Below are 15,093 nucleotides of genomic sequence, written 5' to 3'. Positions count from 1 at the left end.
TTGAAGTAGATCAGGATATGAGGAATTTTATAGGAATAGTAGACTAAGGGCAGAGCTAAAATTAGTTTAAAGAAATGCATGCCTTAAGTATCTTAATACAAGGAAGGATTTCAGATATTTCACTAAGCTTCCTAGTGGCTAAATAAGGAAGTGTTATCTGTTTAAAATTTCCCATATACTTCATTAGATAAAAAGCACACTGGTGGCTTAGGGGAAGCACACCATTTCTGACCCTGCTGTTTGAGAAGTGGTTCTCCTTTAGGGCTGCAACTTTGGTACTATAAGCTAGTGGTAAAGAATCCGCCTGCCACTGCTGGAGCTGAAAGAGGTATAAGTTCGATCCCTGGGTCAGGAATATCCCCTTGAAGAGGAAATGGCAACCCACTCCAGTATTCTTGCCTGGAAAATTCCATGGCTAGGAACAGCTTGGTAGGCTATATAAGTTCATGGGGTCTCAAAGAATCAGACACGCTTGAGCACGTGCACACACAAGAGAGAGTGAATGAAACTCTTGTCACCATTTCAACAATAAATGTAATGGTGACTCCATTTGGAAACTTTTTTAAATGCCCCTCAGTATGAGCTAAAGGCACAACACTACAATATGGTTAAAGCAAAATAGTTTTCTTTGGGGCCAAAGTTATGGGAGCCAAGTAATGTCACCTAACATCTTAGGAAATGCTCATCTAAATGAAGGGATTGACTGTATGGCCTTAATGGCCCAGATTTAAGTAAATACATATGTATGTGCATGTATACATATTTTAAATAAGTATTTGGTAGTATAAGTTACATTCTTTAGTAAGATCTTAAAATATACATGTTCTTTGCTGTCTCTCAGCATCAATTTCTTTATGCATACAATAGGAATAGTAAATACCCACTACATAGAGTTATGAGAAGTAAGATATAAAGTGTACAAACTGCTTAACACTTTGCCTGGTCACATGGGCCTTCAGTGGAAAGAAACTGCTACACCACTTTACTGTTATTGCCAAGTAAGGACAGATTCATAAGTGTTGAAAACCAGCCATGTGAAAGACAGGGTTGACATCCATCCTTTTATGACAAAAGAATATATGACTCTCTTCACCTGAATAGATGGACATCCCATCTCCACCCAAGCAGGGAGGAAGTGAATGCCTGCCAACATGACAAAGCATTTCCAGGTCTACTCCAAGGTATGAAGAAGTAAAATATTACACTCCAAAGCCTCACACCTTGAAAATCTGAACCTGGAAATTTTTCTAATTCAGAATTTTCAAAATTAGAATTTCTAATCACCCACCCTAGCTACAGCACCACAATAATTCACCTTTGGGTGAATGAATTGCAATATGTACCTCTAACTAAATAAGAGTAGTTACTTCTATCCAGTCCTGTCCATATGCAAATATACATTTAGGCAGTTACCAACATGGTACATACACTGCAGTCCATGGGGTCGCAAGAGTGAGACTTGGTGAGTAAACAACAAGTTATATAATAACAAAAAGGAGAGTCAATATGATATGAGTGGTCAGCAGTAGGAAAATGATTCAATACATTATGAAATCTCTATTTTTATGTAACTATAAAAGATAGTTATTATGAAACTTAGATTTGTGGAAGTATTCATCTTAAATTACATGGAGAAAATTTTAAAATCCTACGTACCATGTTGGTAACTGGGCCTAAATGTGTATTTGCATGTGGATAGGACTAGAAAGAAATATACAAAAATTAAAACAGTTGTGGTTAATCAGTGGATATGGAGGTTTTTTCCCTCAAAAATTTTCGGTGTTTAAATCATTTTTAAAACACATCGGTTCCTGGGCATTATATCTGACCATGGCTCTGACTGACACGAGAAACTTCTGAAAAGTGTATACACTCTTCTCAAATCATAAAGTATAATTTCTTATATCAGTGTTTGTATCTATCTGATTTTTCTCCACACCCCCAACAGATCCTCCCATTCATTCCATTTGGGAGACCATTCATCTGGACCCTGTAGAATAATAAATCTTCAGGAATATAAGATCATAAGATCATAAGAATTACTTTAGAGATCATCTGATCCAGTGCCAGATGAGTTAAGTGTAAGATGTAGTTGGGAATTTCAACTAAAGCAATTTTCTGTCTGTTTTGTATTAGTCCTCTGAGTAAGGTTTCTTCCAGGGCAATGGTTCTGCTATTAAAAGAAATTTGAAAACCACTGATTTCATTTCACCCTCCTTATTATCTACTGAAAGCCTAGTGTCCCATACTTGTATATATTCAGAAACTAGAATATTCAGTAGCACATTCGACTTTTGTATCACTTTGTTAGAAATTTATTCCCTTATACCTCTTTCACTCAATGACCCTACTCTGGGGTTATAGAAAACCAACCCAATTCTTACTTGAAAAAGTCCTTCGGATTTTAATGATGACTATGGCTAACATCTTCTCCATACTAATGAGAATTTTAAATCCTAATCCTGAATATGTTCTAAAATATCAGAATGTTAGGTTTTCTATATAGTTATTTGTCATCTGCACATTTTATAAACATACCAATTTTTTGCCTCTCCCTGAACAACTAATAAAACATATCAAAGAGGACAAGGTAGAGCCTACTAGATTTTTTTTTTTTTGCCTTTACCAAGGTTACTGATAAAATAAGTTAAATGGGACTAGACAGGCTTACCTAGGGATTATTCTTCTGATGCTCTATAATTAACTCTGAATTACCCTTCTTGTTGTTTGCTAGAGACCAACCTTTGCAATATTCATTTATATAATAATGTTATGAAAATTAGTAAAAATACTTTGCTTTTGTCAAGAAAACTTTCAGATTTTTTCCATCAAGAAAGAAACTGCATCAAAGATGGAAATGAAAAAAATTTTGTTAAAGACTTAAAAGAAGTTTCTAGTGCTTAAATATTTGTAACTTGAATTTCTGTAATTTGTTTTAGAATGTGTTTTTAGACTATAGATTCTGGCTTTAAAGACATTTAAAATGTATAGATTTCCCTCACCTTCCTTGGGCTGCATTTTGTTTATTAGGATTTTTGTTATATCCTTTTCAGGTTGAAAACCCTTCTAACAGAAAAGGGAATCATGATAAGAGTTGGACAAGGTCTGTCTTCTCTGTCTTTTTACCTGGTCAGAGGGCTTAACTTTTCTTGGTCTTGCTTTGAAAACCTTTTGCTGTTAACCTCATTTAAACTGAATTTGGCTTGTTCTGACAGGTTCACATTTTTATTTTTCTATTCTTCCTGGGATGTGTGCCCTACTTTTTAAATTATGAGCTCATCAAGGAAAACCCTTTTATTTGGGTTCTTTGGTCCTTCTCCTTTTACTTTGCAAAGAGAGTATATGCAGTTGTTTGGTTGGTCAGAATTTTGTTTTTTATAATTTTCTATTTCTTGTCAGTTATTAGCCCCCTTTGAAGAGTCTAACTACAAAATCATACTTATTTGTTCCCTGAACTTTTTGAAATGCATTTTGCTAGAGTCATAGTTCAGATTTAACCAGGGCTAGTGGTCCCTTTTTCTATTACAGTTATTTTTACCACAGAATTCCTGTCACCTTGTCACCTTCTCCATCACCAGCCAGTTTTTTTCTAGCTGGACAGAATTAAACCCAGAATAATTTCTCCCATTGTTTGTTACCACTGAATTTGACAAATAGAATGTTACATTAAGTCAGTGTATTGAATACTTACTTTTCTAAAATGACAGTTACCTCCCTTCATCCCCTCCCCAAGTATCACTGGCCTGTGGTGCTTTTATAGTGTGCACTTGGGAAAGCTGTATCCATATCCTGTCTAGTTGTAGAATCCACAGTGTGTGCCCTCAGATGGTGTTCTTCGTAACTCTTCCTGTCTGTTTTCACTTTATCCTAATCCAAATGTAAGGATTTTTCTCTGTTAAAAACATAGTATCTAGTTATGTTTGGAAAGAAAAAAAAAAGTAATATCTAGTTATTTTAGAAAATAAAACTCTCCATATTCTCACTTCCAAAGAAAATCAAAGGTAACACTATATTGTATAGTTTAGTCTAGTCATGAGTAAGACAGAGAGACTGGCTTTTTTTTTTTTTAATGAGCTTACGGTATACGGAGGAAGGTGATAATATGACTTTATAGTATTCAACTAGTATTCTAAGCCTATACCATAATTTATTTAACTAATTCTTTATTGGACATTTGAGTTGTGTCCCAGTTTTTAGAGGAATTCCTGAGTCAAAATGTGTAAGGAAGTTTTAACTTTTTAGTACATACTGTCCAATTGTCATCCAGAAAGCTTTTCCCATTTTACACTGGTAATGCACATACTTTTTCGTTTCTCCATTACTTCAGCACTCGCCGGCCAGAGTGGTGGGGGGCGGGGTGAGGGAGGTGGGGGGACAGAGTGTATATGAGCACATCTGTATTTTTATGCATTACCAACTTAGTAGATGAAGAAGGTGGGTATCTTTGTTAGGGACAGTTCTGTGCCCATTTCCTCCTATTGGTTTTGTGTTGGAAGTTTTGAAGTATAGACTTCCATCCATATGTGACACTTTGACAAATTCACTGACACCAGTGAGACTGTATCTGAAATTGTATCTCCCCTCTGTTAGGATTTCAAGTTCACTTACTGAGGCTGCATATAGACACCTAGAGTCATACCATCTTGGTATTATTTTCACCACAGCAGTGCTAAGTATCACTTCTAGGAAATTGCTTATTTTAATGTAAATCATGTTTCCTATTAAGTCGAAAATTTTACCTGGGTTTTCCCTCCTTCCTCCAAAAGTAATGTAAAATCTTCTTGATTGAGTCAGTGAATATCCTATCAGACATTCTTCTGGGTATTCTTCCAATGTTCCTCAGTTCCTTACTTGAAGTCACCTGTTTATATTCATATGCCTTTTCTTATTCTTTATTCGTCAACTGAGTTTCTTAACTTAAAAGATAGAAAACACATCCTTTGTCTCCATGGCTTTCAGTTTTTTACCTTGAACAGCCAAGCCTCTTAATTAAAACGTGTTCTGCCCCTGAACACATAGCAGCTAAGGTCTCTCTGCTGCCAGCCGACAGTATTGTTGATGAGCCCTCCAGGTTTGCTGCTGGATTGATTGCCTCACTGGTGCCTGAATTTCCGTTCTGGTTTTTTTTTTTTTTTTTTTTGTAATGGTTTTTAGCTTTGGTGTTATTTTTTTTTCATTTATTTTTATTAGTTGGAGGCAATTACTTTACAATATTGTAGTGGGTTTTGTCATACATTTGACATGAATTAGCCATGGATTTACATGTATTCCCCATCCCGATCCCCCCTCCCACCTCCCTCTGTACCCAATCCCTCTGGGTCTTCCTAGTGCACCAGCCCCAGGCACTTGTCTCATGCATCCAACCTGGGCTGGTGATCTGTTTCACCCTAGATAATATACACGGTTCTGTTTTTTAAATGACTGAATCCACCATGGTATCTCATGCCACATCTTCTCCTTGTAATAATATGACAAGAGACGTGCTGATATTTTGCTGAGAAGTGCTCCCTCATTATGATACACACAAAATTATCAAAATCATGGTAGACATTATAAAGAGAAAAAACAAAAATTGAATCCTTTTCCTTACTGCTGATACTTTGATTTCATTAGTGTAGAGTGTGGTTTTAGTTTAAATGTAACATTGGGATATACCTTTAATTCTTTGTGAGTAACAGTGTTGCTTGTTCATGTGTCCGTTAATAGCACTAATGTGAGACCTAGTTTTAAGTAGAGGCATTTCCACTGTAACAGCTTGAATGGGAACATCTCAAATTGGGACCTGAGGGTGTACACAATACACACAACATAGCCCAAGGCTCCAGAACTTTATCTTTTAGGGGAGTCGAGCTGTCATGAGACCGTTCTAAATTATAAAACTAGGATGGCTCATGAATAGAAATGCACAAAATGGGCTTAGGAGAGCATAATAAAGAAACTAAGTAAAGTATACTTAAAGTTCCCAAGTATATTTATAAAGTACATGTAAAGCACAAAAAAGGATTTGATATATCTGAAATATACTCTTTCACTGATATGCCAATAATGATTTTATAGCTTTTGAGAACCTGAAAACATATTTGGAGTAAATAAGAAACTACATTTTATTTTTATTTAATTTCAGTTAAATTTAAATAACCAAATGTAGCTCACAGTCATCCTGTTGGAGAGTAGAGATAGAACATTTCCATTATTGCTTTTGGGCCAGACAGTGAACACTTGTATCAATTAGATTTGACTTTTATAGACCTATAGTTCTGGAATACTGAACCTTTGGAACCCCAACTCCCTTGTTTATTCTCTGTCCTTTTCCACCTAACCTGTTCCCTTATTTTCTGCTTTTCTATTTAAACCTTTTGGCCCCAGTTTATAAATGGGGGGGCCTTCCCTTCACTCTCCTTCCGCTCCACATTTTACACATTTGATCAGACACATTTGGAGGGAGAATGGACAGGGCTTGCTGATGCACTGGCAGGGTAAGTGTAAGAGTGAGGTCAGGGTGAGAACTTTTGGTTTACCACCTAAGCAACCAGATGGTGCAGTTTCCTCAGTATTGAGACAGCTGCCCATCAAATCCATGACTCGATTATTGAGCAGCTCTTACAGATCTTTAAGAATCTGAAAATAAAACTATGACTCCTCTCCTGGAAAATATGTGTATCAGATATGGAATTCTGTACATAAAAATCTACTCTAGGACAAAAGTCACAGCCTGGTGTACTCTTGGGGGAACCTAATACTTTAGAGCTTTGCCCTTAGTTTTTCACTATAGGATTGCCCAACTTGTCATTTTTACCTCTAAGGTCATACAGAATAAAATGGGTCTCAATACATGTACAAATGCCCTTTGCCATACCCAGTACCAGAGCCATAGAACCATAGACTCTTCTCAGGATTAGGGGAAAAACAAATGGACAACTGGTGCAGTCTTCCATTCCTTAAACAGTTTATTAGGAGCATACCAAATTTTGTAGAGGGACTAGCTCAATAGTGCTCCCATTGGCTTGTGAAAATGTATACATTAGTTATCTACTGCCATGTATCAGGATACCCCAAATTTAGCAGCTTAACAGTGAACATTTATTATCTCACACAGCTTTTGTGCAGCCTAGCTGTGTAATTCTGGGTGAGGGTTTCTCATGAGGTTGTAGCCAAAATGTCGGCCAGGACTGCAGGCATCTGAAGGATTGTTGCCTGGGGTTGGAAGCTTTACTTGCAGAATGGCTCATTCCTGTGGGGAGTGAATCTGTGCTGGCATTTGCAGAAGGCCTAGCCCATCATTGTGTGAACCTCTGTGGAGTACTATACAAGTGTTTCATGTTGAGGCAGCTGGCTTCCCCTAGACCAAGTGATCCAAGGAAGAGAAGGTGGAGGCCACAGTGTCTTTTATGTCCAGATTTTTGGAAGTCACACACCATTATTTATGTGATACCCTGTGTGTTACATAGGCCGGCCCTATTTATTAGAGGAAGGGATTACACAAGGGTATAGACATCAAGAGGTGCATGCCTCATTGAGGCCATCTTGGAGGGTGGCTACCACAGTGTAAAAAGAATGATCTTATCCCTTCTTCCCCCAAAGCTGACTGTTCTCTCCTTTCTCCCTCAAATCCATCCTTGGTTTGTTGGTTTATGGTGTATCAGAGGGCTGGTAATGAGCATTGGTTTCTAGGAATGTTGGAAATCAGTAAATAATCTTTCCTGGTGGCTCAGACAGTAAAACATCTGCCTACAATGTGGGAGATCTGGGTTTGATCCCTGGGTTGGGAAGATCCCCTGGAGAAGGAAATGGCAACCCACTCCAGTACTCTTGCCTGGAAAATCCCATGGACAGAGGAGCCTAGTAGGCAACAGTCCATGGGGTCACAAAGAGTCAGACACAACTGAGCGACTTCACTTATAGTTGTTTACAAAATGCCTTTATCTCTGTGTATCCTATTCAAACTATTTGAAAATTAGATAATAAAATAACCATACTGGTAATTTTTATTATTATAAATTCACTGATCTGTTTTAATGTAATAACCCTTTGGTTAATAGAAGTAGACTCTATAAATCATATTGGATTATGTAGGGGTTAGGTCTGAATGAAAGCCCTTTCTTCTCCCTTTGATAGGAAATCTTTTCTGCTTGTCTCCTATGGCTCATAAAGGTAATCATTCTGTTGTTGTTTAGACATAGAGAACAGACTTGTGTTTGTTTTATATCCCTCTGAAAAATAGAGAACTCTATTCTTTTTCTCAGCAAGGACTATTTAAATGTTTGAGAATTTTAAATTAATGAACATTTAAATTATAGAGGGTCCATGTTGATTCAGATTCAACTCTGTAAACAAATATACAGAATTGACAGTATAATTTAAAATTCTGATAAACAGTCACTAGACTTAGATGTTTATTGCAATTTCTATAACTTTTCTTCTCAAACATTTAAATAGTAATGATTTTTTTATATTCTTTTTAAAAATATTCTTTTCCACTATGTTTAATCACAGGATATTGAATATAGTTTCCTGTGCTGTGCAGTAGGACCCACTTGTTTGTCTATCGTATGAAAGAGTTTACATGTGCTAATCCCAAACTCCCAGTCCTTCCCTCCCCTGCCCTCTTCTGCCATGGCAACCGCAAGTCTGTTCTCTCTGTCTAAACAACTCTTTAAAAGCAACAAAGCAGGGGGGACCGGGATGGGGAACACATGTAAATCCATGGCTAATTCATTTCAATGTATGACAAAAACCACTGCAATGATGTAAAGTAATTAGCCTCCAACTAATAAAAATAAATGGAAAAAAAAAGAAAATAAAAGCAACAAAGCTCATCTTGATTCTTCATTCCCTTCTCTTTACATATGTACTGATAAAAGTGATGCAATCTGGCATTATGATTTAAGAACAGGCTAAGATTGTTTATCTTCCTTAAGTCGAATCCAATTTCACAAAAGTTTTCTCACAAATATTTACTGAGTATGAAACTCCATTGTACAAGTTAATAGCTGTGTGATTATGGAACAGTTATTTAACCTCTCTACCCACAATTTCCCCATACGTAAAATGGTGATAATACCACCATCTATGTAATAAGGCCTAAGAAGTGCTTAGTAATTGTCCAATAAATGGAAAGATAAAAGAGACATCTAGAAATACACAAATGTGTAATTTAGTGTGACTGCAACAACCACCACCATCGCCACAGCATCAGTGATAGCAGCTGCTGACTTATCAATGTGCCAGATATCATACCAAGTATGTTGCAAATATGTCATTCAGCCCTCATTGTAAGAATAGGCACACTTATTGTACCCACTTTGAAAACGGGAAAAATGAATGGACAAAGAAATGAGATAATTTGCCCAAGGTTACAGAGGTAACAACTGGTATATATACCAAGAACTTTAAAAACATAGCTTTGCTCGTTCAATGAACCAGGCAGTCTGTTGGGGAGCTACTGTTGAATTTATGGAAGTTCACATCTTTTTGTTTGTTTTGCTTTTCTCCTCCTTGTGTTTGTTTTATATCCCTCTGAAAAATAGAGAACTCTATTCTTTTTCTCAGCAAGGAATTTTATAACCTGGTTTTAAGTAGAGCTCACTGCACTGGGCAGAGGTTTTGGGATTATTTTTTGGGTTTGTTTTTGATGAATGAATTCAGTGCTGTGACTTTAGATACAAGAATAATTGTAATCAAAGTAATTCGCTGTTAAAATTTTACTCATCAAGTGATTTGGAAATGATTCAAAGAAAAATAAGAGATCATTAAATTACAAACCTGAGAAATATGAATGTCTTTTAAAATTTTATCATTCAGAAGGTGATTTTGTTTTTTATTATATGTCCACTTAAAAGGCTTGTGCTTTTTATTATAATCATATCAGCAGGTCTTTGGATTTATCCAAGGAAGAGGAGACTAGTTTGGGGAGTGTCATAAACTCATAGGTAATAGCCAGTACAAGGTCATCTGCAGATTAGTAGCTAAATAGGATATTGCCAAAGAGTAATAATGGGCTGGCTGGCAATGTAGATGAGTCCTGGTGAGTGTTGGCTGATAGCTAATGACCAGCATGGCCAGGGGTGTGACAATGCTGATATGTGTGCTGATAAATTCCTGAAGACTGGTGGATCTCAGAGACTTGAGGAAGACCATAATGTGACAGTTTCACCTGTCATCCTCACATGTTAAAAATGAGAGAGAAGTTCTGTTTGATGATAATCATGCATAGGTTCTGAGTGTCGTCCAGAGCATGAGAGATGCTTAAATGGCAGGGTTTGTGAGGAGTGTTATATTCTGACATATGTTTGTGTCTTCCAGGCTTTCTCAGGAGTGTTGTTTTTAATGCAGCCTGTGCCTAAGTTATGAAAATGAACATTTTTCCTGCAAAAGCCTTATAGGAACCTGTGGCCTGAATAGGAATTGATGTTAGGTTATTGAGACACAGAATTTGAATGATCATTAAGAATAAAACTCCTGATAAGCAGGGCACGTACAAGAAAAAACAGGAGTTATGAATGAAGTATTAGGTACAGTTACTACCTGGTTAATGTGAAAGACTGTTTACCTGCCTTTGGAGCATAGGTTCTATGTTAAATATCATATATCCTCTTGCCACCTGTCCTTGAGCCATACAGATAAATTAATGTGATGCCATGCCATGGGCAATGTGGACCTAATAGATGAACCCTTATGTCATAATGCCTGCACTTACTTGCATGAAAATAGGATTAGAAGCATTTTTGAAGCTGCTTTGAAGGAAATAAAATGAATGAACACAACCATTCATATTAAGAGATAGAAACATTTCTTCCCCAAAGGTTGAGTTAAGTATAAGGGCAGATTGTTTAAAGGAATAATCAGATATTTTGGAAGGAAGTATAGTTTTTAAAGAGTAGCCATCAACATGATAAGCTGAGTATCTAATCCTTAAAGAGTTCCAGTATTTTGGTCACCTGATGGGAACAGCTGGCTCACTGAAAAAGTCCCTGATGCTGGGAAAGATTAAGGGCAGGAGAAGAGGGTGTCAGAGGATGCGATGGCTGGATGGTATCACTGATGCAGTGGACATGAACTTGGGCAGACTTTTGGGAGATGGTGAGGGACAAGGAGGCCTGATGTGCTATAGTCTGTGGGGTTGCAGAGTCAGACACGACTGGGTGACTGAACAGCAACAAGAGTTCCTTAAGTTAGAATTGCTGTGTGTCCTTGGGGTCAGTTTTCTGCTCAGTTAAAAAATTCAAAGTAGAAAGATTCAAGGACCAAATGTTGCATTCAGCCATAAAATTTACTCATAGGATTCAGGAAAGCCACAGTCTCCAGAGGGAGATAGAACTCCTGTTTTGTTTGTGTCACCAGGCTTGATGGCTAAGAGTGGTGGACTTCTAGGATGGTGGCTCTTGGAAGTTGCCCATCTCAGTCAGGCCACCTCTCTTCTTGATCAGGGCTTAGTGTGAAGTTTTTGAGAGGAAATTTGCCTAGCCATATATCCCAGTCATGTGTGTAAGACAGAGATGCAACTTGACTAGCAACTGAAACAACAGTTTGTTGCCTACCCAAGATGGAGAGCCAATCTGGACACAGTTAAATGCCTTTTTAAATGTTACTGGAGGCTTTGAAATAGTGGACCTTAAAAAGTGTGTGTGTTGGGGCGGTGGGGGTGTGGATTAAAGTAAGTAGTAAAGATATATGTATTTCCAGAGTGTTAGGCAAAGTAAGCTCAAATGCTCTGATGTTTGACTCTAAGATATTTTATTGAATTGAATAAGGGAATTGGTCCTTCAGTGGCTATTTCTTTGCTGGTTGTGTCTTCCATTTCTGTGAATAATGGAGAAGGACTATACTTAGAAACAAGTAGTCGAGTTTGATTTATGCTTGGTGCTTTTGCCTATCAACACCGACCCATATTGCTTTCATTGCTTCCACTCATTCACCCACTTAAGCAGATGGCATATTATACCACCATTCAGAATTTCTAGCAAGTTTTCCAAGCTGTGCACTGTTCGTTTATTTTCAGGTAAGCTGGATTCCAGTTGAATATTCATCCTATGCTAATCCCAACTATGGCAAGAGCTTTGATAGAAATGTTCTCTGGCATAAGTCTGTATGTAGCTTATGCAGAGGCACCATCTTCCTGCACTGAGACCCACCCAAGGCACATACTTAGATCTGTGCAGAAAGAAATTCAGATTTCAAAGCGTTGTTATTGTTGTTCAGTCACTCAGTCGTGTCTGACTCTTTGCAACCCCATGGACTGCAGCATGCCAAGTTTCCCTGTCCTTCACCATCTCCTGGAGCTCTGTCCATCAAGTTAGTGATGACATCCAACCATCTTCTCTGTCATCCCCTTCTCCCCCTGCCTTCAATCTTTCCCAGCACAGGGTCTTTTCCAATGAGTCAACACTTCATTTCAGGTGGCCTAAGTATTGGAGCTTCAGCTTCAGCATCCGTCCTTCCAAAGAATATTCAGGACTGATTTCCTTTAGGATGGATGTTTGATCTCCTTGCAGTCCAAGAGACTCTCAAGAGTCTTCTCCAACACCACAATTCAAAAGCATCAATTCTTCAATGCTCAGCCTTCTACACTTCAACTCTCACATCCATACATGACTACTGGAAAAACTAACCCATAACTTTGACTAGACATAACTTTGTCAGCAAAGTAGCATCTCTGCTTTTTAATATGCTGTCAGGGTTTATCATTTTCTTCCAAGGAGCAAGTATCTTTTAATTTCAAGGCTACAGTCACCGTCCACAGTGATTTTGGAGCCCAAGAAAAGAAAGTCTGTCACTGTTTCTGTTGTTTCCCCATCTATTTGCCAAGAAGTGATGGGATCGGATGCCATGATCTTAATTTTTTGAATGTTGAGTTTTAAGCCAGCTTTTTCACTCTCCTCTTCATCAAGAGGCTCTTTAGTTCATCTTCACTTTCTGCCGTAAGGGTGGTGTTACCTGCATATCGGAGGTTATTGTTATTTCTCCCAGCTTGTGGTTCATCCAGCCCTGCATTTCGCATGATGTACTCTGCATATAAGTTAAATAAGCAGGGTGACAATATATAGCCTTGATTTACTCCTTTCCCATCTTGGAACCAGTCCATTGTTCCATATCTGGTTTAACTGTTACTTCTTGACCTGCATACAGGTTTCTCAGGAGGCAGGTAAGGTGGTCTGGTATTTCCGTCTCTTTAAGAATTTTCCACAAGAGACTGAGCCAGACCTGTCTTTGAGTGTCTCCTGTGGAGGCACGGGTCAACAGTGGTCTGCCTCGGGGGGAGGGACTCTGGCTACCGCAGACCTGGGAGGCATGGCATGTGGCATAAATCCTCTTGGAGGAGGTCACCATTAGCCCCACCGTAGACTGCCTAGCAGACAACCTGCAAACTGGAGAACAATTGTACGAAAGAAGTTCTCGCACTGCTGTAAAAGTTCTAGCACCCACAACAGATTTCCCAACCTGGGGATCCAGCAGAGGGACTGAGATGTCATAGTATTGGCCATATTTAAAACAACACTCCAGATACAGCTCTCAGTCTGCAGTTGAGGCCACGTTCTTTTCTCTCTGGATTATTACAGCATTGTTCATGCTCTCTCTTGGGGCTTTCAATTTGCAGATGCTAATGCTGGAGACCGTGGACAGACCAATAATGCCGCTTCTGCATCAGCTTCCGACTCCTCCTGAACAGTCCCAAGCAGCCAGCTGCACAGGAACAACCACCAGTTTACTTGAGTGTCACTCAGCAACACTGGTCACGATTGGAAAGAAAATTAAAAAGAGAAAAAAAACCCTATTCATTTTAGTGTTCAATTTTTTTTATTATTGTTGTTCTTATTTAACCTTGTAAAATATCTATAAATACAAACCAGTTTCATTGTATTCTCACTTGAGGGAGATCCAGGGGTGGGAGGGGTTGTGGGGAGGGGGAAAGCGGAGCACTAGAACACACAGTCTCTCTCCCACGACAATCTTTTTTTATCAAAAGTCTGCTGTTGTATACTTTAAAAACAGGACTCCTGCCTCATGCCCCTTCCACAAAAGAAGAAGACTTTGTTCTGTGCTGAGGTTTTTTTGAACTTTGTTTTCTTTAAAGTCAAGTGTAAGACTTGGGTATAGTGCACAGCTTGAAATTGGTTGGGAGCTTAGCAGGTGTAACTCAATGGGGGCTTAAATGTCACTTGTAAAATTAATCCATATCCTCGGGTACTTGAAGACTTGCCTTTGGCTTGTCAATGGCAGGTGTGGCAGACAAAGGAAATGTGTGTCATTTGTAACCCGGGGGGTCAATAAAGTTTGAATCTATAAGGGGAAAATTCTTAATTGATGTCAAGGTTTTATTTTACTCTTATCAATGCTAGTGGTGAAGAAACTTCTGTAGGTAAAGAAACTTCTGAAGCTGTCAGGGGAGAAGCGTGTGTGCTCTTTGTGTGGGTCTTTGTTTGCCAGACCAAAGGTTCTCTATAAAACTTAGTACAGTTTTAATCTAGTGACCTAGGAGAAGAACGAGAAGGGTGTTGAGCCGGCCACTCTGGCTGCAGAGGTAAAAGCTGATGAACCTGGAAGAGGAGGATGGGCCGGGCAGATCTCACCACTGTGAATGAATTTGTCCAGATTTTTTTTTCTAAAGTTGCTTCCCTTGGAAAGATACACTTGAGAGGACATTGTAGTTAAATAATGTGAATTGTAACAGTCTACTGGTTTATTTTTCGTATTTTTTAATTGCAAATTGAGCTTGCAGAAATTGCTACATTCTGCATATAGTTCTAATTTTAACTCCAAATCCAGAATCTGTATTTAATTTCAGCTTTTTTAACCTCAAGCTTTTTAAATTATATTTATTGATGCATGTGAGATAGGCCATGATGATTTTAGATGGTAGGAATATTGAAAACTACACATCAAAATGATAAAAACAGTCACTTGTACCTGCTGACTTTATAGGAAAACTGATTATATAAATGTGTGTATATGTGTTATATACATAGATTCAGTACTGCCTTTTGTTTGGGGTTTTTTTGTTTTGTTCTGTCTTTCTGTTTTTGTCCACAATATCAAATTTGACTAGTTGAAGCATGAGGATGTTTCCCCCTACACCTAGTTAAGAGTTTTTGTTTT

General features: G+C 38.2%; 1 protein-coding gene across 7 annotated transcripts in view; it reads left to right on the top strand.

Moving 5' to 3' along the window:
- The window catches only part of GSK3B (glycogen synthase kinase 3 beta), a 275,257-nt gene extending 261,486 nt beyond the window's left edge, over positions 1 to 13,771 (top strand). For 5 of the 7 annotated variants that reach the window (XM_020901778.2, XM_020901774.2, XM_020901735.2 and 2 more), the window contains one exon: positions 13,595 to 13,771. In XM_020901778.2, coding sequence (XP_020757437.1) covers positions 13,595 to 13,662 — 68 coding nt within the window. In that variant the 3' untranslated portion in view covers positions 13,663 to 13,771. Of the gene's footprint in view, positions 1 to 1,101; positions 1,182 to 3,053; positions 3,104 to 13,594 lie in introns of all 7 variants that reach the window. The other 2 variants (XM_070466019.1, XM_070466020.1) reach the window with 2 other exon arrangements.
- Positions 13,772 to 15,093: the final 1,322 nt, after the last annotated feature.

The sequence above is a fragment of the Odocoileus virginianus genome, chromosome 4 (genome assembly GCF_023699985.2).
Source record: "Odocoileus virginianus isolate 20LAN1187 ecotype Illinois chromosome 4, Ovbor_1.2, whole genome shotgun sequence".
NCBI classification, from domain to species: Eukaryota; Metazoa; Chordata; class Mammalia; order Artiodactyla; family Cervidae; genus Odocoileus; species Odocoileus virginianus.
Note: the sequence above shows the minus strand (reverse complement) of the source record. Positions and strands in the feature narration are given on the sequence as shown.